Source organism: Oncorhynchus gorbuscha, linkage group LG26 (assembly GCF_021184085.1).
Source record: "Oncorhynchus gorbuscha isolate QuinsamMale2020 ecotype Even-year linkage group LG26, OgorEven_v1.0, whole genome shotgun sequence".
NCBI lineage: Eukaryota > Metazoa > Chordata > Actinopteri > Salmoniformes > Salmonidae > Oncorhynchus > Oncorhynchus gorbuscha.
Window position 1 is genome coordinate 20,163,668 of NC_060198.1, and position 27,212 is coordinate 20,190,879.

The 27,212-nt window shown below is 41.1% G+C and overlaps 1 protein-coding gene across 4 annotated transcripts in view; it reads right to left on the reverse strand.

Annotated features, from left to right (window-relative positions):
• The window catches only part of LOC124016414 (tau-tubulin kinase 1-like), a 52,651-nt gene extending 30,141 nt beyond the window's left edge, over positions 1-22,510 (reverse strand). Inside the window, exons 1-10 of one of the 4 annotated variants that reach the window (XM_046331975.1) lie at positions 22,371-22,510; positions 17,259-17,417; positions 15,660-15,807; positions 13,107-13,180; positions 11,869-12,009; positions 9,885-9,989; positions 2,620-2,685; positions 2,250-2,342; positions 1,660-1,785; positions 1,129-1,283 (exon numbers count right to left, since the gene is read on the reverse strand). In XM_046331975.1, the coding sequence (XP_046187931.1) occupies positions 1,129-1,283; positions 1,660-1,785; positions 2,250-2,342; positions 2,620-2,685; positions 9,885-9,989; positions 11,869-12,009; positions 13,107-13,180; positions 15,660-15,807; positions 17,259-17,327 (977 nt within the window). In that variant the 5' untranslated portion in view covers positions 17,328-17,417; positions 22,371-22,510. Of the gene's footprint in view, positions 1-1,128; positions 1,284-1,659; positions 1,786-2,249; positions 2,343-2,619; positions 2,686-9,884; positions 9,990-11,868; positions 12,013-13,106; positions 13,181-15,659; positions 15,837-17,258; positions 17,418-21,128; positions 21,834-22,370 lie in introns of those variants that run through there. The other 3 variants (XM_046331973.1, XM_046331974.1, XM_046331976.1) reach the window with 3 other exon arrangements.
• Between the last annotated feature and the right edge of the window lie 4,702 nt (positions 22,511-27,212).

Here is a 27,212-nt window from a genome sequence, read left to right on the forward strand (position 1 = left end):
ACCGTTTGGATTACAACAAGCCAGTGACAATGCTACAGGCTGATTATCAGCACAAAATGTCACCACAGAGCGCAGGCCCCAGGGGTGTAGCCAGAAATTCGATGGTAGGTGGGCAGGGTGAGTGCTGAGGAGTATAAAAAAAATAAAAAATAATAATGTATAATTTTTTTGTTTTTGCTCAATCTGATTGGATGGGTTTGGCAGGGCCTGGCACCCCCGTGGTGGGCCTGTGTCCACCCAGGCCCACACATGCTTACTCCCCTGACAAGCCCTACATCTCAAGCAAAAAAACAACATCAGCAACAGCAGTCACCAACTGGAAGCGTTCATTTCAATCCTGTGGAGCATTCGATGGAAAGAGTGTGTGGGCTATATGGAGAGCTTCGGGTCAGAGAAATCATGTCACAGGATCGCTTCAGAGAGATCATGCGTCACCTTCGTTTTGGTGATAAAGAAATGAGAATGCGATGCCTGGAAACAAATTTGCCATGGTATCCAACGTATAAATAATCCACTCTTTTTTACTGCTGTCATATCGATACTTATATTATAATGATTTCACGTCCTGACCTTAGTTCCTTTTTTATGCCTCTATTTTTGGTTTGGTCAGGGCGTGAGTTGGTGTGGGCATTCTATGTTTTTGTTCTATGTTTTGTATTTCTGTGTTTGGCCTGGTATGGTTCCCAATCAGAGGCAGCTGTCTATCGTTGTCTCTGATTGTGAACCATACTTAGGTAGCCTGTTCCCACCTGTGTTTGTGGGTAGTTGTTTTCTGTTTTATGTGTCTTCACCTTACAGAACTGTTTTGTTTAGGTCACTCTCTCTCTTTGTTGTTTTTTGGTTATTGCAGTGTTCAGTTTATTTGTTAAAATTAACATGGACACTTACCACGCTGCGTTTTGGTCTTATCCTTCCTATTCCTCATCCGAGGAGGACAACGATCATTACATATACATATAGCCTACAGTGATTCTGTTGCAGTCAGAATCACTGCTCATTAGCCTGAAGGGTGTTCCTCGAGGCCCAGCGGTTCCAGTGTTAAATGAATTGCAAGCAGAAAGTTGCCCTGCAGTGTAAAATTGTGGACTTTCCTTTTAATCCTAATGGTAAATATATCAGGGTCCTTACCCCACCATGGCGACGGTGGGCCGTGTGTTGTGCTGTGGTTGGGTGGAGGCGCTTGTTGACTGTGTGGAGTCTGTCCCTCCTTTCTCCCAATCAAACGGCTCATTTTCCGTGATGATGCGCTCCTTCATGCTGTTGTCAAACACCGACATCAGCAGCTGGGAAATAAAGGAAATTTGACTTTGGCTACATCCCAAATGACACCCTAATCTTTAAATAGACCAGAACAGCAGCCGGCCAAATAGAAAACAACTTCAAATTAGACTCTGGTTGTGTCCAAACAGCACCCTACTTCCTTTATATTGGTGCAGTATATAAGAAATAGGGTGTCATTTTAGATGCAATTTTCTTATTGGAAATAGCATAGGGAGAACTAGGAAGCATTGATGAAGTCAATATATCAGTTTGTGTGAGCATACAAAAAAGTCCCCGGGAATAGTGAGATGGTGGCCAGTCAAAAAAAAGAGACGTTTGTTGGACCATTTCAAAACACTTTCAAAGTACTTTCCTTATTCTCTATACTGCGAAAGGTACCTGATAATCCGGCTTGGTGTAGTAGTCCAGGCCCAATACATGGTCGAGGAAGATTTGAAACTCTGACGGCATGTGTTTCAGCAACATCCTATGGTCATATCGCTCTTTAATCTGCCCAACTTGCTCCTGCGCAAAAAACCCCAGAATAAAACATGATATATTTGTTTGACTTTATTTAATTGTCATTCAGTAGCTGAACAAACCAGTCCTTTCCCCTTCCCCCTCCATTTTCCCATTGCACCATGTGGCACAAGTGTCCGAAAGATGATGGAGTGAAAATGATCAAGGGTGTTGGGGTAAATTATACCATCCTACATGCAACTTCAACGGAGCCAACACACACTGTGATATTTGGAGTTTGCACAATTTCATACAAAGAATCGAATCTGATTTCGAGGCGCAACTCATATTACAAAATAAATACCTACTAAATGAAATGTTTAATTGTTACTAACACTGTTAAGAGTTGAACTATAAGAAGATCCAGAAAGGCTTGTGTTTTGTTCAGCTTGCGTATTATTTGATTATTTGACTTTAACGATTCGCTAGAAATACAGTGGGTCTGTCGTGGACAAGTAAAGGGACTCTACCTTGTCCTTGATTTTCCGCCATGGTAGCTGTCCAACTGCAAATTCCACCAACATGTAAAATAAAGACCATAGGTCATCATGGCGGCCCATTTCCTGGGGAGAGAAAAAAATACAAGTAAAGATTATGAATGATATCCACGCTATATCGTTTCAATTAGTGCTTAATAGTGCCAAACCTAAGGTTTCCCCCATAGAGATCCTATGAAATAACTGGAGGGGTTATGTATTGTAATTCCTTATTATATGGTTACCCGCCACCAATTGACAGTACAACAACATAATTAACAAGTTCTACGTTTATTTCAAAAGAGCAAAATTGGCAGAATACATATTCCAGCATATACATTTCGACAACATGAACATTGTTTACTTTGTTTTTATGTGCGTTGATTGAGGCATATCGGACAGTTCCTCGAAAACCTGCAACTGTTCTCGGCTGAAAGGAAATAAAACAGTATTAGTGACGGACGAATATCAAGATGCATATACAACAACGTCTTAGAAAAGGAAAATTCTAACACATCTTCCTTCTAGGTTTATCCCTACTGTTCACTCTCCAAAATCTGGTGGTTTTAAGAAACAAACTATTCCTATCTAAATGTTTACTTAAATGTGAAGTAAATAATAAGGACAACAAATGGAATAAAATAAATGACTGATAACGATTTACATTTACACTACACTAGCATTCATCCCACATCCGTTAGCGCCAAATATACATGACACAACAGCTACATAGAGGATACATGCAATTACAAACCATCTTAAGACCCAAAAGCACGCCATCGAACGTTGAAAATGCTATATTTGACCTTGACTATTCGATCTGACATGCGCCATAAGATGCCGAAGTCAAATATAGGTAATATCAATGCCTTTGTTGCCAGCATTTAGTGCCGTAGAGGAGTTATGAATGCTTAATGTAAACACAGTGAATCTAAATTGTAAAAATAAATGCTAAATAATAAAGTAGACAGAAACATAAGTGAGGGGGTCACACCTTTAATCTGTACACTAATCATACTAAAAGCTCATGAATGCATATCTGTGTGTTCGGCTCAGTAAGCGACTTGGGTAAAACCATAATGGTATTATAACGTAGTTGAGCTAAATTCCATTTGAATCCAGTCAATATCAATAATTAATATTCAATGAACTTGAATTGAAATATTTCAATAACTCCTTAGAATTGTTTCCTAAATGTCGATTCATTTCCTATACTGACAATCTGAAAATTGAATTGCGCCTCTCTAGTTGAGTAACTCAATCTCTTGTGTTTGGCTTGGGATGGCAGTATCAGTGGCGCAGAACACGCTGTTCGTTCTCACATTAACCTCGCGGTTTGCTGGTGACATGACCTTAGCTCCGAGGGGAGCAGACTGAACGCTCACGGTCGAGTTCCACGGTCATTTCTCAAAACACTGAATACTGAGCCCTCAGAGGTAGACACTGAAGCTGCATCCCGAATAGTACTATTTGGGACGCTCTCATCTGGTTATTACAGAGAGAGGCTGCCTGTATGTCAGTCCTGTTAGAAACAGGAGAAACTTCCACATTGCTCTAACTTACACTTAGATATTCTGTTGCTTTCAAGTTTGTTGCTTTCAACTGCGTATGCATCAGAATTAGGACCCTGCTCTGACACATTGCTAAAACCTAAAAGAAACAGAATATCTAAGTGTAAGTTAGAGTGAGCAATAATGTACAAATATCTCACATCCGAATGTGGCTCTAATATTACTGCTATGTAGATAGATCCACTTATAGCTGTTGCTATATAAAATAGCTGCAAGCAACATAGAAATACCATCACTTGATTAGCTATTGATATAAGTATAACAAAAAGGTCGAAGGTGGGTGTCCTTAGTGTGACCCCTCTGCTATGAGGAGAACAGAAAGCTTGGTGACCACACTCACGTCACTCTGTCATCATGCACATGACAGCCACGGCGGAGCAAGGATCTGATGGAGAAACGGGTTGGAGCATGCACTTCAAAATCAAATATCCAAAGGAACTGTAAAACACAAAACAAAGGCAAGCACTGAAACAAAAGGAATTAATAAACGCAAGGAAATGTAACAGAAATAGGCACACATCACAAAAAGTGACAATTACACATAGTAATGGCAGTAACTTGTCAAACATTTTCTATTGGCTTGTATGTAATAGGGAGAACTATATACTTAACGAGTTGATAATAAGCAATGTCCTTGCTCACCATCAATGGCCACAATTCTGTCTGAAATATTAACATTTTTGTAAACGTGTTTCAACTTCCTGTAACAACCACATTCTGGCTTACAACATCACACAGTGGGGATCTTACTTTTTTTCAACTGGCTGTTTTCAAGTTTCAAATCCCATTTTTTCACCTACTGTAGGTCTGAAAGTGGATTGAGCGGCATCCTATCCAAGAGGCAATAATGTGCATGAAACAGCCTTAATAATACCTATATAATGGCGTTATATAATCTGTAATAACAGATTATCACAAATTAAAAGCCCCAGAACATGATAGACGTAATACGTATTGGGGCTGTTTCCCAGACACAGATTAGGCCTAGTCTTGAACGAAGATGCACTAGTGAATGTGTTTTAGTCTAGAAATAGACTTCATCTGATTATACATAAAACTCCCTGAAAAGTTGCCTAATCCTGCAGCATTACATACTCAAAAATAGTAAACCAGCTTCAATCAAATATAAGTGTGTTAAAGCCATACATTTTGGCAGCTGATATGTAATTTGACAGATGCCTCAAGATAAAGCTAACTTTGAAAGCATTTTTTTCCAGCAGCGCCTGATATATTTTAAATGTAGCCTTTTTTTAACTGGGCAAGTCAGTTAAGAACATATTCTTATTTACAATGACGGCCTACCCCGGGCCAAACCCGGACAACGCTGGGCCAATTGTGCGCCACCCTATGGGACTCCCAATCACGGCCGGATATGATACATCCTGGATTCGAACCAGGGACTGTAGTGACACCTCTTGCATTGAGATGCAGTGCCTTAGACCGCTGCGCCACTTGAGAACCCCAAAATGTCAATATATGAATATGAAAATGTCCCAAGAGTTTACAAACCCATCAACATTTAACATGCATGCCAAAATCTCTACATAAATAATATTTTCCACTTCTCAGAAGAAGTCATGGAAAACAAGATTTCTTATAAAACGCCTGATGCGTGCCACGAGAGGAAAAATAGCTCTGCTATTTATTACCCACAATGATTTATTCAGTTATCAGGGAGGGAAAGTGAGGGAGGATCCTTCTTCATTGCGAAGAGAACACTAGTGTTTAGCAGCTGATAGGTCTTTCACTGCACAAGCACTGAATGCCAACGGCTGAGTGCTAACAAATATGCTTTTTGGCTAATGGCTGGGGGCTAACAGCTACATGCTAACAAAAATGCTTTGTGGCGAATGGCTAAGGGGCTGACATAGTGGCAAGGTGAAGGACATTTGGACAGGGGAGGCCCCTGACACTTGCTTCCCTGGAGACCTGGCTGCCTAGGGGTAGGGGAGAGGCATACACTGCTAATGGTCAGGGACTGGGGGAAGAGGGAGATGAAGAGAGGGAGGGGAGATGGAATGAGAGAGGGAGAGGGAATGAGGAGGAGGGAGACAGAGGGAGGGAAGCAGGGGTAAAGAACGAGAGAGACATGGAAGCAGGAGTTAAATAAAATGAGATGGAGAGACAAACAGGCAGGGAGAGAGGTAGACAGAAAGACGAAGAAGCAAAAGGGAGAGAAAAAAGGAGGGATAACGATAGAGAGAGAGGGAGACAGAACCTCACATTCATCACGAATCAATGAGCTGAAGCTGACTCAGCTGTACTGGCTAGAAGGGCAAAAAATCAAAGAGCAAGAGAAGGGAAAAAGGAGAAGGGAAGCGAGAGGCGATGCCATAGCCCACTGATGCATGCAAAAGCAAATTAAATCTCACACTGCTGCACTCACAGAGTTCTGAATGCAGAGAGAGAGGGGGGGGGGGCTGCTGCATGAGGACACAGAGTGTTCGGGCCAGAGATATGAGAGGAGAGCGGGGAGATGTAGAGAGAAATAGAGGAGAGCAGATAGTGACTGAGTCAAAGAGATGAGAGGAGAGAAATAGAGAGATGGAGGAGAGTAGGAGAGTGGAGGGAAGGGGAGAGCGGTGCCTAAGAGATGGGAGGCAAAAGAAGGGGAGAGCAATGGAAAGAGTGGATGGAAAGGGAGAGGAGCTGAAAGAGAAATGGAGTGGATGAGAGAAATGAATAAGAGGCAAGCGGGGAAAGGAGAGAAGATACTTGAGAGAGTCTATTTAAAATGAGGGGAGGGGAGAAGAGGAAAGGAGGGAGGAAAAGGAGAGAGATAAAGGGGAGAATAGTCCAGGGGAGAGAAGGACAAATGCATAAGCAATTGATGAGAGGGAGAAGAAAGGAGAGGAGGTGAAAGTGCTAGAAGAGATTAAGGGAGGTAAAAGGATAGAGAGAAGAGGAAATGAGAGGATGGAAGTGGAGGAGAAGAAGAAGATCAAAGAGGGGAAGAAGTGGAGAGATTGAAAATGCAGTCAATAAATCAAATCAAATTTGATTTGTCACATGCGCCGAATACAAGGTGTTGTATTGTGTACACCTTACAGTGAAATGCTTACTTACAAGCCCTTAACTAACACTTTGGATACCTCTCTCTTGGATGAAGGTATGTGTAGAGACAGAGACAAACAGTGTGCTGGTAGGAGGATGGGGAGGTTAGTCCTTCTTCGGCTTACTTCTGGTCGCATAAGACTTTTATTAGCATGTACAGTTGAAGTCGGAAGTTTTACATACACTTAGGTTGGAGTCATTAAAACTCATTTTTCAACCACTCCACAAATGTCTTGTTAACAAACTATAGTTTCTACTTTGTGCATGACACAAGTCATTTTTCCAAAAATTGTTTACAGACAGATCACGTATAATTCACTGTATCACAATTCCAGTGGGAAAGCAGTTTACATACACTAAGTTGACTGTTCCTTTAAACAGCATGGAACATTCCAGAAAATTATGTCATGGCTTTAGAAGCATCTGATATGCTTATTAGCATAATTTGAGTCTGTGGATGCTGTGGATGCATTTCAAGTTCTACCTTAAAACTCAGTGCCAAAATGGGAAAATCTAAAGAAATCAGCCAAGACCTCAGAAAAAAAATTGTAGACCTCCACAAGTCTGGTTCATCCTTGGGAGCAATTTTCAAACGCCTGAAGGTACCACGTTCATCTGTACAAACAATAGTATGCAAGTATAAACACCATGGGACCACACAGTCGTCATACCGTTCAGGGAAGCTAGAAACCATTATACACAGGCAGTTAGAAAAGCCAAGGCTAGCTTTTTCAAGCAGAAATTTGCTTCCTGCAACACTAACTCAAAAAAGTTCTGGGACACTGTAAAGTCCATGGAGAACACCCCCTCCCAGCTGCCAACTGCACTGAAGATAGGAAACACTGTCACCACTGATGAATCCACCATAATTGAGAATTTCAATAAGCATTTTTCTACGGCTGGCCATGCTTTCCACCTGGCTACTCCTACCCCGGGCAACAGCACTGCACCCCCAACAGCAACTCGCCCAAGCCTTCCACATTTCTCCTTCTCCCAAATCCGTTCAGCTGATGTTCTGAAAGAGCTGCAAAATCTGGACCCCTACAAATCAGCCAGGCTAGACAATCTGGACCCTTTCTTTCTAAAATGATCTGCCAAAATTGTTGCCACCCCTATTACTAGCCTGTTCAACCTCTCTTTCGTGTCGTCTGAGATTCCCAAAGATTGGAAAGCAGCTGCGCTCATCCCCCTCTTCAAAGGGGGGGACACTCTTGACCAAAACTGCTACAGACCTATATCTATCCTACCATGCCTTTCTAAAGTCTTCGAAAGCAAAGTCAACAAACAGATTACCGACCATTTCGAATCTCACCATACCTTCTCTGCTATGCAATCTGGTTTCAGAGCTGGTCATGGGTGCACCTCAGCCACGCTCTAGGTCCTAAGCGATATCTTAACCGCCATCGATAAGAAACATTACTGTGCAGCCGTATACATTGATCTGGCCAAGGCTTTCGACTCTGTCAATCACCACATCCTCATCGGCAGACTCGACAGCCTTGGTTTCTCAAATGATTGCCTCGCCTGGTTCACCAACTACTTCTACGATAGAGTTCAGTGTGTCAAATCGGAGGGTCTGCTGTCCGGACCTCTGGCAGTCTCTATGGGGGTGCCACAGGGTTCAATTCTTGGACCAACTCTCTTCTCTGTATACATCAATGAGGTCGTTCTTGCTGCTGGTGAGTCTCTGATCCACCTCTACGCAGACGACACCATTCTGTATACTTCCAGCCCTTCTTTGGACACTGTGTTAACAACCCTCCAGGCAAGCTTCAATGCCATACAACTCTCCTTCCGTGGCCTCCAATTGCTCTTAAATACAAGTAAAACTAAATGCATGCTCTTCAACCGATCGCTACCTGCACCTACCCGCCTGTCCAACATCACTACTCTGGACGGCTCTGACTTAGAATACGTGGACAACTACAAATACTTAGGTGTCTGGTTAGACTGTAAACTCTCCTTCCAGACCCATATCAAACATCTCCAATCCAAAGTTAAATCTAGAATTGGCTTCCTATTTTGCAACAAAGCATCCTTCACTCATGCTGCCAAACATACCCTTGTAAAACTGACCATCCTACCAATCCTCGACTTTGGCGATGTCATTTACAAAATAGCCTCCAATACCCTACTCAACAAATTGGAGGCAATCTATCACAGTGCAATCCGTTTTGTCACCAAAGCCCCATATACTACCCACCATTTCGACCTGTACGCTCTCGTTGGCTGGCCCTCGCTTCATACTCGTCGCCAAACCCACTGGCTACAGGTTATCTACAAGTATCTGCTAGGTAAAGTCCCCCCTTATCTCAGCTCGCCGGTCACCATAGCATCTCCCACCTGTAGCACACGCTCCAGCAGGTATATATAAATAAATAAATATCTCTCTAGTCACCCCCAAAACCAATTCTTTCTTTGGCTGCCTCTCCTTCCAGTTCTCTGCTGCCAATGACTGGAACGAACTACAAAAATCTCTGAAACTGGAAACACTTATCTCCCTCACTAGCTTTAAGCACCAACTGTCAGAGCAGCTCACAGATTACTGCACCTGTACATAGCCCACCTATAATTTAGCCCAAACAACTACCTCTTTCCAAACTGTATTTTATTTATTTATTTATTTTGCTCCTTTGCACCCCATTATTTTTATTTCTACTTTGCACATTCTTCCATTGCAAGACTTCCATTCCAGGGGAACCTGATCCTAGATCGAGATGGTTTATAAATACAAGCCTAGACCTGCTAATCTGTGCAGCCTCACCATTGCAATAAAGATGACCTGGAATTTATCCACGAGCTGGACATTATCTAATAACATCACAATAACATTTAAGTGGACGGCAGGTAGCCTAGTGGTTAGTGTTGGGCCAGTAACTTAAATGTTGCTGGTTCGAATCCCCAAGGCACTTAACCCTAATGGATAAGAGTATCTGCTAAAATATAAATATTAATCTAATTTTGTAGGACAAACCAAAGCAAAGGAACAGAAGAGGAGACTTACAGGGCGGACTTCTCCAGTGGTATTGGTGTACTGCCGCGCGAGGCCGAAGTCTAACATGTAACACTTCCTTAAGGTTGAAGGCAGCCTTCCCATGGCGAAGTTTGACTGCAGAGAAAATACATGATTATACAATGCATTTTAGATATGGTCCGGTGGCTCAGATGGTAAGAGTGTGGGGCTACTGTAGCAACACCAAAGAACCATCACAGTGCCATTAGTGTTAGCCAGGAGGGGCGCTTGTTCTTCTTATGGCTGCATTCCCGTTAACGGGATGATATGACAACAGCCAGTGAAAGTGCAGGGCGCCACATTCAAAACAACAGAAATCTCATAATTAAAATTCCTCAAACATACATGTATTTTATACCGTTTTAAAGGTAATCTTGTTGTTAATCCCATCAGAGTGTCCGATTTCAAATAGGCTTTACAGCGAAAGCACCACAAACGAGGTGACCACCAACTCACAGAAAAACCCAGCCATTTTCCAGCCAGAGAGGCATAAAAAAAGCACAAATAGAGATAAAATAAATACAAGTTCATATTTATATAAAAAAATCTGAGTTTACATTGGCGCGTTACGTTCACTAGTTTCAAAAACATCCAGTGATTTTGCATAGCCACATCAATTCAACAGAAATACTCATCATAAATGTAGATGAAAATACACATGGAAGATATACACATGGAATTATAGATATACCTCTCCTTAATGCAACCTCTGTGTCAGAATTCTTTTTTTTTACAGAAAAAGCAAACCATGCAATAATCTGAGACGGCGCTCAGAAAGTAAATAAAATTATCCGCCATGTTGGAGTCAACAGAAATCACATTATAAATATTCCCTTACCTTTGATGATCTTCATAAGAATGCACTCCCATGAATCCTAGTTTCATAATAAATGCTTGATATGTTCGATAATGTCCATTATTTATGTCCAAGTAGCTACTTTTGTTAGGGCTTAGGTACACAAATCCAAACGCTCGTGCAGGTCCATCCGAACCTCGGACAAAAACTTCAAAAAGTTATATTACAGGTCGAAGAAACTTGTCAAACTAAATATAGAATCAATCTTTAGGGTGTTGTTATCATAAATCTTCAACAAAGTTCTAACTGGAGAATTCCTTTGTGTGTAGAGAAGCCCTTGGCTCTCTGCCAGACACCTGGCTCATTCAGCTCCCATTCAGGCCCACAACACAGTAAAAGCCTCATTCAAGTTTCTAAAGACGGTGGAAGCCCTAGGAAGTGCAACTTCATCCATATCCCACTGTGAATTCAATAGGGGTTGGGTTGAAAATCGACCAACCTCAGATTTCTCACTTCCTGTTTGGATTTCTTCTCAGGTGTTTACTTGCCATATGAGTTATGTTATACTCACAGACATCATTCAAACAGTTTTAGAAACTTCAGAGTGTTTTCTATCCAATACTAATAATAATATGCATATATTAGCAACTGGGACTGAGGAGCAGGCCGTTTACTCTGGGCACCTCTGGGCTCCTTTCATCCAAGCTACTCAATACTGCCCCTGCAGTCATAAGAAGTTAAGGGATGGGGCATTGTTTGATGAAACATCAGTTATAAGACCATCTAATATTCCACAGATAGCCGTTGTGCCGTTGAGCAAAGAACTTAACCCCTAACTTGCTCCAGGGGTACAGGTTACTTTAGGGAAAGCTCACCCCAATGCTGGGGCGTGTGTGTGGTGTCTGGGATTGGGAATGAAACGAACCGATGGCAAAAATACACATTTCCGTTTTGATGGACAACACAGATGCAGTCTTTTTTTTTTTACATGCGTCATGGCACAGCACAGCATGCCACAGCATTATGGAAGGTTATCAGTGCCAATTCTAAAATGCAATGGTTAATTGGAATGCGAAGATGACATCATTTGCATTTAAGCATTGTTTTTTTAGAATTAGCACTGATAACCCTTCATAAAGCTGTGGCATGCTGTGCCGTGATGTTATGTATGATACGTACCGGTTTGATATCTCTATGCAAGAAGCCAACAGAGTGGATGGTCTCTATAGACTCCAGGATCTGTTTCCCCAGGCGGAGTGTGGTGCTCATGGTGAAAGTCCCCCGAGGCTGGCTCCTCCGCAAGTCTGCCAAATTGCGTCCCTGCTCCACCCCCCAAAACAAAACAACGCTCTGGGGTGAAGTTCCCTCTAGGTACAGATCTAGAATCAACTTCCCTCCCCCAATCCTAAACTTAACCTTTGGTGGGGAAAATACAAATCTGACAGAAAAATCAGCATTTGGGGCCACTTCACCCTACTCCAGAAAACCAACCATACGTAACCAAACATGCTTTGTGCGAAATAACAAATAGATTTCTTACCGGTACGGTACACCCAATCGCCTAGGTGTGATCATAGAATTACATATAGAATCCCTATTCATTTCATAAATTATATCTGTGGGCCTAGTAGCCTGGGCCTAGTAAAGATTTGTTACATCACTTTTGACATACAATACCTTTTAATATAGGCGGCAGGTGAGTTTCAAGTTTGGGGAAGCAAATTTGAACCATAAACATGCACCTTTATAATAAAGCATTCCATGCATCCTCACATTTACAGACTTATGTAAGATAGGTTGCTATTCCTAATGTGATGATTAGATTTAGGCCAATAATATCACTCAATCACTGTTCACAGAATAGACTGTTCAATGCAGCTCGTAGTGGCGTAGAGTAGGCCTGGGCTACAAATACAAGATCGTATTTAAATATTCCGATATGCCTGGCTTGGTCTCTCTGTTTTTCACTGACAGTCACAAATCAACAATCATATATCTGTTTGTATTCAAAGTCATACCATATCAAAAGTTTGGTCATGATGGATTTTTACACCCAAGTACCATGACATAACAGCTTTATAGGCTGTGTCTCAATCGACAATGGATTGGATTAAGACTCTCCATAATATACTTTCATATTATGATATGCTGGATCATGTGACATAATGGCATTTGAATTACTATCCTTCGTCAGTATGTGCTTTGTCAGCCTCTAACCAGCCGCTGCTTATGAATATTTTTTTTCAGTTAATATGGCCTATTTGCCAAGACTTCATAGTTCACGATGCCTTATGCAAGCTTTATAAATTGCACTTCCTCAGAGAAATGTGTTTTTGTTGAATTGTGGTCAGATTCTCACAGAATGCATTTTGGGGATGGTGGTCAATCTTTATTAAAAGCAAAGGTCAGCTTCTTACCTGAAGTTGCATGACCACGTAGTTGAATTTGTCATTTCTCCCGCAGCCAATAAACTTGCAAACATGGTTTTTACCTAAACAAAAAAGTCATATTTTAAGAATCGTAGTTCAAAGATGCATATGCCAAAATATTCCATATCACTTAAACTTGATGATTGGATTGGTTTTCATTGGTTACACCAGGGAGATGAGTGATGACAGGGCCTAGGTAACATCCAATTCAAATTCCCATATCAATCAATGAAAATACAGCAGAACCACTCATGTTGACACTCAAGGGATGAAGAAAGGATAAAGCAATATTTTCTTTCCAGGTTTTCTTCCCGGCAACACCTGTCTTAGGACTGTTCTTTTCAGAACTTCTTTCTCTAGGACATGGCCTTGTGTTAAATATTCTATAAAAGATCACTTTAGATAAAATACTGGCAGACAAATAAAACTGGACAAATTCATGAGCTGGCCAGTCCATGTTTCCTGGTCTTCGTTTTCTTCACAGTTAATCCCAATTAAGGTCAGTTGGGCATGAATCATTGCTATTCATCATGCACCATTAATCTTTTGATGGAGCACCCTGTTAATGTGACTCAGACTCAAAAAAATTCTTAGGGAACTTCAGATTGTTTGATATTCCTTAAAAGGTAGATTCTGTAATATTACATCATTATACACCAAGAGGTGTCGTCCTGCTTACAACAACAGTATTGGCAAGTCCTGATATGGGCAAGCTGGGAAGAGCCTATAGTAGCAGTCTAAGCAAATTTGAATTTGTTTGTTGTTTCGCTCATCTACGTTTTGTGATGTCACATTGCAGTCTCTTCCTTTAATATGTGCATAGAAATACACACACACACAAGCTTCTTCAAAGACATAGTACATGTTGCAAACCGATCATGAGTCATCATCACAATATGAGGGACAAATTTTCTTCGAAAGCTGTCACACGTCAGTTACAGTGTGTGACTGTCACCCACAACTTTCGAGGTAACTTTTTTCCTCATATTGTGATGATGACTCGTAGCCAAAGTGAGTCACTTGTTACCCTGGCACATTGACGTGCATACTCCAGGAGGAGAGAGTTGGAGAGAGTGCTCTCCTATGTGCCACGTGATCGCCATCACGTCTAACATGTTACTGCTGCCCATGCAAAAACGTGCTGTGAGTCACAACATTTAATCTACATAAAAACATATAGGGCCCATTATGGCAGAATTAAAGGAATAGTCTAAGCCAAAAGACTTGCTCTAGTTTGTTCACTGTTTTGGAAATACTGTTGGGACCATGCAATCAAGCATCAATAAAGTACTGTTAGGATGCATGTTTGGCTTTTGTAAGATATTTGATTGTTGGGACCTCTACTTCCTACTGACATACGTATAACCAAAAACAAGCAACACTATATTGCTTATTTTCCAGGCACATTTTTAAGGGCCTTTTTTAAAATCATGAGTGGAGTATTTTTCACAGCTATGTCATAATGGCCTTGTAGACATTTTACCTACACTATACTTCAAGGAGATCAGAGGCCCCTTAATCAATACACAACATGAGCAATGATGTTGAGTAGTTTACTAGGTTACCTATTGATTCATAAGGTCTACGCTATTCTTAGCCACTCTTCCGTGAAGCTACTATGGGTGTAGTAAGCAGGAGCGACATCGGTTTCCACATTTGCTTGAACCTCAAGCAAAAGATTCAAGGGCCATAATTCAAACAGCACACCAAAATGCAAAAAACTAAACAGATATGCTTAAATAGTGCATTGTGACCCACTAAATAAGGCCAGGAGGAAGAGAAGGTTCCATTAAATAAGCTTAGTGCATGGCAGACAGAGCTAATGTTTGCTCTCCCTAGCCACTTGGACTAAAGCTCTATTCAAAGTCCACAGCCACCGAGTCACAATAGTCTGGCGGCCCATTATTACATATTTACGAAACAAATGTATTTGGCTGTTTATTAGGTTACAGATTCTGTCACAGTAGACTGCATGGCTCTGCAGCTTTTAACTCTGTAGGATGCTTAAGGGTGTACATGACAATGTGAGAGGAAATTCTGATTCCTTTTGACAGGATGTCTCAAAGGACACCCAAAGCACTAACACTTTACCTGGTTTTACTGTCCTGAAACCTATGCTGTGCTGTCATGAGGAGAGGTTATTCCACTTTTCACTAGACTGTCATGAGTATGACATAGCAGATTTTATAGCCAATCATAAGTGCAGTCTTAAGCAGTATTGATGTAACACATTTATCTTACACAGGAAAGATAAACGTTCTTACTTGACTATGCACTGTAGCTGACAAACTTTATATATTTGTCTGTCATGACTACAACAAAGTATACTGACACATGGTGTCAGCGGTGGGATCTGGGTTCAAGTCAAGTGACATCAACAAAGAATGCCATTTATTGAATTTAAGAACGGCTGAGCAGCACCTTCATACTCATTGACTAAGCTGAACGGTAAACACAGAATGGTAACCGCAATGGCACCACCAGGCTCATTGACAAAACTAGCAGAAAAGGTACAAAATGGCCACTGCAGTGGGCCCTTACCCTGCAGTTTCTTCAGGACTGCCACCTCCATCTTCAGGACCTGTTTGGGCTGCTGGGCTGACTCCACCTTCAATGCCACGTTCTCCCGAGTCAACAGGTCCAGAGCTTCGTAGATCTCCCCAAAACCTCCCCCTCCGATTTTCTTCAGCTAGAAAAGTGTTGAGGATAACAAATGTACTAAACACCATTATTCTAGTGCTGTTAGAATGATGGCTTATACTGTACTGTACTGTAAAGAAGCTCAACTTAACAAACCTTTCGCATGACAAACACCAGTTTTGATGGAAGAGTACAGGGAGGTTAGCCTGTTCCCAGATCTGTTTGTGCTGTCTTGCCAACTCCTATGGTCATTGTCATTGTTTGGCATGACAACGACCAAAATTAGTTGGCAAGACAGCACAAACTGATCTGGGACCAGGCGATAGAGAGGTGTGTCTTATTGATCAAACAGTAATTGAGTGAATTCATTTTTGCTAGATAGTTGCCCTCCTACGTCCCACCCCTCTTTCTCCAGCCCCGCTTCCTCAACTCCTCTATTGCATTTTTTTCTTTATTTCACCAAGTACTTAAGTGCTTTGAACAACCCTATTATCCGTTTATGGCTTGATCATGACAGCCAAGTGCCGAAGACAAATATTAACCAGCCATGTGCAAACACACTCTACTTTCTTCTTCAGCTCTTTGGCCTAGGGATCTGTCGCTCCGTGATTGGTTCTGACAGGGTCGTCTAAGTGATCACCATCAGAAGCACAGTAACTGTTACGCAATCACCGAATGCGTGGCGCTGCGTATACAATACCATTATTAAAGGGGCAGAAGTAACCCCAAAAGTTTGTCAGATACCATTAAAGGGACATTTGACAAAAAATACAAAGTTTGTCCAATGATTTAACAATTCTACATTCTGTTCTTGTCATGTCTGCTCCTGCTCCTCCCCTCCGGCGTATGATGTCGCCAGAGTACTAACCACCGGTCCTGGGATTCATCATCACACACAACTGACACTCATCATTAAGCGCACCTGTTAATCATTATGATTCACACCTAGACTCCATTACCATCATCATTTCCTCCCCTTTATATGTCACTCTCCCATTTTCGCTCACCAGTTGGTATTGTTCTTGTGTATCGGCGTTCTGCCTTATGTTGGTGTCGTGATATTGGTTTTGTTGTTTTATTAAAACGTTTCACCTGCACCCGACTCACTGCCCCATCATTACAGTTCTGTAGATCCAGGAGTAGAGTTAAGGAGAGAATATTGTGGTCCCAAATGGATGGGAATAAATGCTGCTGTGAATTAGTTACTATCTTTCCCATTCAGGCTGGATCGAGGCCTGCATAATTCTGTAATCTGCTTGACGTAAAGGTATGAAAACACCTGACAAACGGATTTGAGATTTATCTGCTCAACTTCAAGGTATAAAAACACAGATTTTCGAGTACACTATCCCTTTAATTCTGGTGAGACGCAGAGAACCTTGGTGATGGGGAGTCAAATCTGTGTGTGTGAAGGTAATCTTGTAATTAGCCCCTTAGGGAAACACTGATATAGAGAGACCATACAAAACCACAACTAGATCAACTATGTAGCATACTCACCACTTTCCATCGGTCCTTGACCATGCAGTTAGGCGGCAGGATGTCTGCCGTCTCCCCAGCCCCATTCATGTTGGCGTGGTCCTGGAGGCCTGGCACTAGGCACTGAATCTGCCAGCCCGACAGAACGCGGGCAGCTCCCAACTTAAATGAGCCATTTATCTGGAAAAGGATATTCAATAAGACATAAGTCAGTCTTTTCCCCTTTCTTTTAACACAATACCCATGAGCAGGCATCACATAGTGCACTCAAAGCAAAAGGCATAAGTCAGGGTTGTCTTATAAAGCCATTCGTTTTGTTAGCTCGGGCCAAAGTGGAGGAGAAAACAAAATGGTATTTTCCGTTATCCGTGCAAATACCATGGTCATACAGAAAGCTTGCTGGTATTGACGGTTGTAGTTTGACATCTAGATTGTCTTGAAAGAACAAGGGGGACAGACAGTACATACTCTGCATTTCTTGCCTCAAGTGAACGATGGAAAATAAGGCCTTGGATATACTGTGTGTTGGAGGTACATCAACTACAGCAACTACATATGTCCATGGATACTAAATGTCCTTCATATCTGAATAACATCAAGCCCAATAAGGAGATGCACTTTCCTTAGGGTGTGGCCAATTCAAATTTGAAATTACTTTTGGCACTTGAAGCACAGTACATCACTCTGCTTGAGCGCCGAGCTAAGAGTTTTGTACAAAAGCTTGATTTATGTAACAATGTATGCCAACAATGTACCTACAATATGTCATTTGTATGTGATACATGGTTTTAGTGACCCCCCACAAAGCGGGACCATAACCATTCTCATAGTCTTGAACACTGTTGTACATCAACAAACTGACAATACATCTATGAAATTCATTATAATGGATATATTATTTGGCCTCAAATTTCTGCTTGTAAACAAATTTTGGAGGTTAAGAAGACGTGATAACTAGATTACAACCAACTGGTCTCTGTTACAATCAGGTAAAGACGTCCTCTTGATGACGAGATCAAGGCGTCACCAGATAACATCCAGATGTGGTGGCTAAAAAGACTTCAGCAAAACTTCATTATACAACCACTATACAACCACTATACAACCTGACCATGAGTCTGTTGCAACCAGTTTTGCCTGATGAGATAGACACTTCTTAAATTTGAATTGATCGGTTTTGCAATATCTGGCCATGCGCTGTTAGCCCTCTAAACTATTAGACAGTATTGGTATTGGGTTTGAACCGATATCTATCAACTTTTATTTTCTAGATGCTTATGATTATTCTGGGTAAACAACATCGGGATAAGAGTGATGCATGTAAATAGGTTAGTACCAAAACCATGCTATTCTGCATGCAGGGCCATGTACCATTAGTTATGCATGCACAGCTCAGCTCCATTTGGGGGGGGGGGGAGTACTTTGTCATGCCTAGGCTGAGGCCAGTAGAGAGACTTGTGTGTAATTATCTAGCAGATTAGTCCGCTGTGAAAAAGTGACAAAATGCACTAGAACACATACAATAGGTTTAGACAGAGGGTGTGAGCCTACGAGGGTGGTATTGCCAGTGCTTATGGCTTTAAAGCAAGGTTTGTCAATGCACCTGGGTCGGTTCCCAACATTTGCATTGCTACGGCGGGAAGCATGTGAATGGAGGCTGTGTTCATTGAACGTCAATATGCCAATAACTGGTGGTTATTTCAAGCACTCTCATTGCACAGCAAGATTACAGGCTGGTAACACTGCAAATGTAGCAAGACCTGGGTCACGTTCAGTTGGCAAATGTTGTGGAACCTTGCAGATAGAAATGTCATGAATAGAGCTTACGCGGCTCATTATTCTACATGTCAGAGGTGCATGTTCGTTCTACATAACATTTTATATCTGAATGTCCCATAAACATTGCACCATGCTGAAAGCGACCCTAGCGCCCTCATCAGACTTGATCTAAAACCCACAAGAGCAGGCAATATTGTAAGTAGTTTAAGTGAAATACAAAGAGGTTTGTTCAGGGAGCATTTCCTCACTTTAGCGTCCTCTACACACTACAGCCATGGAATTGGAATTAATATTTTACTTTAACCTTAAAATCATTAAAAGGATAGTTCACCCATTTACAAATCATATTGGTTTCCTTGTCCAAAGACTTCTTAAAGGGTAAGGAAATTAATGTAATTTTGTAATTTGAGTGAACTATCCCTTTAAGCTTATTTTATACTTTCAAAAGTATGACTGACTAATAATGAATCAATCGAGATAATTGCTGATCAGCAATTATAGTGACTGCTCATCATGATGCCACCCTATAAGATCATATAAAGTAGGCTCCATGTTGTATGGTTCAAGATAATATATCATTCTCAGTCTAACTATTATAATGTTATGGCCATCTTGCCAGGTGTTATGAAAGATTCTTCTCATGTAGGGAAACACTGCAAGCCTGTTCCCTCCCTTTGGATGTAGTTCAATAATAATCTTGGAAAATGAAAATCATATTAGCATCACCATAGTTTCATTTTCACTGGGTTGTGATAGTTCAGGGTTCAGTTGCCATAGCAAAAAGCAAAACATAGGGGCAGTGCATCAGTGAGGATAGTGAGAGACTCATATCAATTATAACACACAACTAAATGTGTATTTGCTGTCCTATACTAACAATAGTGTGAGGGGATCTACTTTGCAAAAAGCCAAGGGGTTGCAATCAAGTTTCCCAGAACTTTGAAATCATGAAATTTCCTTGAAATCCGCGAAGGAAGCCGCGACAGCCATTTGTGTTCAAACTGGGGGGGTAAAAGTGCAGCCGCATTTCCAAGGGAACTTTGAAGAACACATGAACCTCTCACCATATTTACAACCTCTTCAAAAACCTTACGTCTGAGAAAAAATCCTGAACTTGGCCAATTTAGTCGATGCCAAAACCCTCCTTTGTAAGCCTACAAGCCAAAATAAATAAAAATACAAATACAAAGAGGTTTGTTACGACTGCCTCCACAACCAAATCAATGATGTTTAGAGATATTTAGATATATAAATAATATTTATGAGAATGACAGTTTAATTTGAAGGAGTAGATAATGAAATAATGACAAGTAATAGTATAATGGACAACAATACACACAAGCCATATACTGCAATAATTTAGCATAACATTCATATAAGACGATGATTAGAACTATGAGACAATCTTTTTACAATATATGAATTACTTTACAGGTCCCAGGTCTATATTTGGCAGTATAAATGTTGTGCATAAGGCCTGATCCAAGCGACTGTTGAACCTGTATCATTAAATGTAACATTGGCAAGTAGAAAGTTGGAACAATTAAACAAATCTGACATCTCATCCTAAAGTATTTTACAATAGCCTAACAATTAGACAAATATTTAGCCATACTCTTTAAGCACAAACTGTAATAGTAGTATGTTTCTAATGAGTTGAATTGATACTGCTTGATGGGCTATAAGCAAATGCACGCTCCACTGAGTGTGTGCTATAACTCCGTAGACCTATCTGCTACTAAGGCAACTAACTGACTGTTCAACATTCACAAAATACAGGCAGAGATAGTTTGATTTAGTCACCTATACCAATACCAACAAATGGTCAGGTTAAGTAGTGCACATGCAGTATTTTTTTAAACAAATGGGCCGAACTGATACTTTAAATATAGTTACATAAACAGCTATAGCCCTATTAAACAATAATTAAACATAACTTTTTGCTAAATTTCGGGACAACATTTCTGTCCATTTAGGGCTCAAGAACAGTCCCAGAGGAAAAAGTCATATAGAGCCTCTTTAATAAAGCACCCAGGAAGTCCTATTCATGTCCAACTGATATCTATACTATGTAAACGTTATTAGCCAAACAGATGTCATGAAGAATATTACCTGGCGCAGAGACGGCACGTTAGTCTTTTCCGTCTTTTTGGAATCTTCATTTGGGATTTTAAGGTGGCAGAAGACTTCTGACAAACAGTAGCCCTACTGCTACAGCTATACACTCAATAATAGCATAATTTCCCCAAGTAAGACCAAATCCATTGCGAGAAAGGTCCATATAAACATCTACTCCGATGTCCGACGCTAAAAACTGAACCGTACTCCTTTGCATTTAGCAGGCAATTATATCCCAAGCAAAACCTACAATAAATTCAATCAAACATATGATTTTCTTACATTGTGTATTGGCCTAACACACACATTTTATTTTTGTATTTTTCTACATTAGTTTGTCAAGTTGTTTAAATTAGAATAAGATCCAATTTCTTCGACAATAAACGTGTCACGCAAGCGGATTCCGATGATTACAAACTGCAGTGTACAGGTGTATGCTTTGCATGAATGCACAATTAAAATACATTGTCGACGACTAAAATCCAGGTAAGCCGTGGGTCCAATTCCGATAAACTATTCCGATACAATGCCTTCTCTTACTAATTGAAGTATCGGTTTAAAATACGGCTATATGCTCTCCAACGCCAAGGCTCTCGATCCATCCCACTTCTCGGTTTTTGTCCGCACTGCAGCGTATACTCATGCTTGACAAGAGACCCACCTATTACTACCGCCTTTATGGCGAGAGGTGGCGCACGACACCCCATAGATATTCTGCAAAATCACAAAACTTGTACCATTTTACAAATATTATACCATAATAACAGTCCGTTACTTCTCCTCGCGCGTAATGGACAGAGTTTGTAATTGGACGTCAGCCTTTCTAATCTTCAATAATATTGCATATTTTAATGGAATTGTTTAATATAGGTAGACCTACCACTAAGAAAAATACTACCGAATGCAATGTAGCATATATGAGAGCAAAAACACCGGACTACAATTCCCAATGTGAACCAATCACTGGAAAAAGCCAGCGCCGAACTTTATCATACTAAAATACGCATAATAATAGATATAACTCTATAATAGCCCATCGGCATTAATGGATTGGGATCAAAATGTTTTGCTATATTTTAACTACATCTACTGCAATTCAAATCCACATTTATATTCAACTATAATTCCTTAAATCAGCCACCTGGGCCTTCAGTGTACAAACATACGGCGATATTTACATAACCCTTCAAACCTGGGGAATGGGAATAAAGAGAGGATAGTAGCTTTTCTTTTTACCTAATTCTCTTCAGACGCGATGACATGAAAGCCTCGAAGACTTTGAAGAGGCACATTGTTTCGCCTCCACGGTCAAAACCATTGCAGGAGGTTCGCCCCACGTACCACCATTTCTACGGCAGCATCCTCTTCCCTGCCCTCATTCGCGTCCCCAGCATCAGCATCATTTAGCAACCAAAGTGATCGTCCCCTGTGCTTTCCTCAGAGATTTGTGGTATAGGCTACACGGCACATACCGCCACCTACCGAAGTGGAGAAGAACATTTTAGACCTGGATGCACAATTAGGAATATACTTATGTTTTGAAAAAATGAACACGGTGACTTAAAAGTTAGGGAGGATGACGGATGAAAATGATTTTTATAAAAAAGCCTTATCTATATAATTTTGGGAGTTTCTCAAAGTAATTCTGAGGAGGACATTTCTCCCACAGATATTTCAGAAAAGGCTTGACTGAATGAATATACAGCAGCCTAAAATAGTATTACAGTAGTTTTAACAAGTGACAGGGCATGCCAGATGCCACTGAAGAACATGGCTGATGTTTTGCATTCTCCCAACCAAGTGTGCTATCTTATGCCGCGGACTGGAAGAAAGTTTTTTCTTTAACGAGTCTAACAAGAAGCATATCCTGCTTTCACTGGAACAGGCCTAGATCCACGCCTTTTGCGTGAAAAAAACATAATTGGAAAATAAACCTACGATTAAGATTATCAAATCAAATTGTATTAGTCACATGCACCGAATACAACAGGTGTGGACCTGAGAGCGAAATGCTTACTTACAAGCCCCTAACCAACAGTGCAGTTTAAAAAATATATGGGTATGAGATACAAGTAACAAGTAATTAAAGAGCTGACAACAGAGAGTGGTAGTGGTTTGGCAGTGGTTTGGAGAGGGGAGGGTGGGGAATGCAAATAGTCTGGGTAGCCATTTGATTAGATGTTCAGGATTCTTATGGCTCGGGTGTAGAAGCTGTTTAGAAGCCTCTTGGACCTAGACTTGATTCTCCGGTACGGCTTGCCGTGTGGTAGCAGAGAGAACAGTCTATGACTAGGGTGGCTGGAGTTTTTGACAATTTTTAGGGCCTTCCTCTGACACCGTCCTGGATGGCAGGAAGATGTATTGGGCCGCTCTCACTACCCTCTGTAGTGCCTTGCGGTCGGAGGCCGAGCGGTTGACATACCAGGCAGTAATGCAACAAGTCAGGATGCTCTCGATGGTGCAGCTGTAGAATCCTTTGAGGATCTGAGGACCCATGCCAAATCTTTTCAGTCTCCTGCAGGGGGAATAGGTGTTGTTGTGCCTGCTTCATGACTGTCATGGTGTGCTTGAACCATGTTAGTTCATTGGTGATGACAAGGTGACACCAAGGAACTTGAAGCTCTCAACCTACTCCACTGCAATCCCATCGATGAGAATGGGGGCGTGCTCAGTCCTCTTTTCCTGTAGCCCACTATCATCTCCTTTGTCTTGATCACATTGAGGAAGAGGTTGTTGTCCTGGCACCACAGAGCCAGGTCGCTGACCTCCTCCGTATAGGCTGTCTCGTTGTTGTTGGTGATCAGGCCTACCACTGTTGTGTCATCAGCAAATTTAATGATGGTGTTGGAGTCGTGCCTGGCCGTGCAGTCATGAACAGGCCCCCCTTTAACATCAACAGGGCTGTAGTGGAGCTGGTCGAGAGTTTCAAGTTCCTTGGTGTCCACATCACCAACGAACTATCATGGTCTAAACAGACCAAGACAGTCGTGTAGAGGACACAACTAAATCTTTTCCAGATTTAGGCCCGATTTAAGGTCATCTAAATGTAGGATAATCTGGGCCTTTAACTACAGCAACAATCAAGTTAACTGTGTTGTCTTTGACCAGTGGCCTCATTTATAACTGTTGCGTAAATTTCATACTGAATTTCTGCTTCTGCCATTTCTGAAAAGTCTGCTCACATACAAAAATATGATTTATTAGTCCCACTTAATCCTTCACTCATATCTTACTTTTCTTTGGAACACTATTTTTCAGACAAGGTTTAAGTTAGAAACACTATTCAAACTCTATAAAGTGCAGACTGGTATGGAATGGTGTGGTTGTATACAACTTGTTCTTCTTTTTGTCCTTCTCCATCCACTTCGATGGGATTTTTCATAATTTTAAAGCTCCCATTGTTAAAAATGGCCATGACTTCCAACATTCTATTCATTGTAAACAATGTAACTTTTAACACATATTACCTACTTTTACCTGTTTCCAAACAGCTTAGACAAACACTTAAAGGGGATGATATGTGTCTACTTCTCTGCTATTCAACCTGTGATGAGGAAAAACATTAAGATCCACAACATTTATTCCACGGGACAAAACTAGGTCCAGAGTATGACTGTGGCAGTGAGTAGGTTCGGAGACATGTTGGACAAAACCCACTGAGTCGATGATGGCTCCGAAAACTGTGTGGGTGTGAACGAACATTAAAGCTCTGCCTGGTAATGACCTCCATTCTCCTTTCATGGTGACAATAACTCCCTTTATTTGCTGTTAATTTGGAACTATTTGGAATTAGGTCTCGACAGTTTCTGGAAGAAAGAGCAATGGCAATTTTGGGCAGAATGTTTTGATATTTTGCCGTGACTAAACATGCATGCTGCCGATAGCAAGGTCCATGCTCCGTCATAATGCAAGATTGATTGTATATTCGAAAACAATTTAAAAGTAGGCTAAATGCTGCAGCCCACACTTCTATACAAAAGACAAATTGATTTTCAATATTTAGTTTACCATAAGATTATTGGGTTTCTATATCCTGACTTGGTATAGGCTTTGAGATTAAATAGGCAAAGATGTCACACTCCTATCGCACAGCAATACTGTAACCTACCCATAATGTCAAATATTTTACACAAGCTACCTGTTTCACGTTTTCCTCCTGGGAAGGAGAGGCGGACCAAAACGCAGTGTGGTTATAATTAATGGTATTTTTAATATGAAAAACTATACATGAATAAACTACAAAAAACAAGAAACGTGAAACCCGTGTGGTACAAACACTGACACAGGAGACAACCACCCACAAAATAACCCAAAGAATATGGCTGCCTAAATATGGTTCCCAATCAGAGACAGCGATAAACACCTGCCTCTGATTGAGAACCACTCCAGGCAACCATAGACTTTCCTACACAACTATACTGAACACAACCCCATAAATCTAATAAACCCCTAGACAAGACAAAACACAATAAATCACTCATGTCACACCCTGACCTAACCAAAATAATAAAGAAAACACAGAATACTAAGGCCAGGGCGTGACAGTACCCCCCGCCCCCAAAGGTGCGGACTCCCGGCCGCACACCTAAACCTTTTGGTTTGGGCCTGTGGACTTTTCCATGTGAATATTAAAGTCACCAAAAAATTAGAATATTATCTGCCGTGACTACAAGGTCCGATAGGAATTCAAGGAACTCAGTGAGGAACGCTGTATATGGCCCAGGAGGCCTGTAAACAGTAGCTATAAAAAGTATTTGAGTAGGCTGCATAGATTTAATGACTAGAAGCTAAAAATAAAAAATGCAGTAGTTTTTTTGGGGGGGTAAATTGAAATTTTATATCGTAAATGTTACCAACACCTCTGCCTTAGCGGGATGCGTGGGGGATATGGTCACTAGTGTAAGCGAGAGGTGAAGCCTCATTTAACACAGTAAATTCATCAGGCTTATGCCATGTTTCAGTCAGGCCAATCACATCAAGATTCTGATCAGAGTTTAGTTCATTGACTATAACTGCCTTGGAAGTGAGGGATCTAACATTAAGTAGCCCTATTTTGAGATGTGAGATATCACAGTCTCTTTCAATAATGACAGGAATGGAGGTCTTTTTCCCAGTGAGATTGCTACGATGAACACAGCCATGTTTAGTTTTGCCCAATTTAGATCGAGGCACAGACACAGTCTCAATGGGGGTAGCTGAGCTGACTACACTGACTGTGCTAGTGGCAGACTCCACTGGCTAACAGCCTGCTGTCTGGCCTGCACCCTATCTCATTGTGGAGCTAGAGGAGTTAGAGCCCTCTCTATGTTGGTAGATAAGATGAGAGCACCGCTCCAGCTAGGATAGAATCCGTCACTCCTCAACAGGCCAGGCTTGGTCCTGTTTGTGGGTGAGTCCCAGAAAGAGGGACAATTATCTACAAATTACATTTTTCAACCAGCGATTGCGTTGTGAGACTGCTGTAGAGCTCATCACTCCCCTTAACTGGGACGGGACCAGAGACAATTACTTGATGCCGACACATCTTTTTAGCTGATTTACACCCTGAAGCTATGTTTTTTTGTTGTTGTTTTTTTATATTTTATTTTTGCATTTTCCAATTAAGAACATTCAAAACAAAAGTGAAAAGATATTAGACAACGATAGTGTAATGATCTTCGTCTGTTGTTTGTAGAAAGTCAGACCGAAATGCAGCGTGTAGGTTACTCATGACTTATAATGAAGCTAATACGGTACATGAAATAACGGAAGAAGAAAACAACAAACGAATGACACTAATACAGCCTATCTGGTGACTAACACTAAGACAGGTACAATCACCCACGAATTACAACGCGCACTCAGGCTGCCTAAATACGGTTCCCAATCCGAGACAACTAGAATCAGCTGACTCCAATTAGGAATCGCCTCAGGCAGCCAAGCCTAACTAGACACACCCCTAATAATACACACTCCCAATTAATACAAACCCTAATACGAAATACAACATATAAACCCATGTCACACCCTGGCCTACCCAAACATATAACAAAAACACAAGATACAATGACCAAGGCGTGACAGATAGGACAAAGTGAC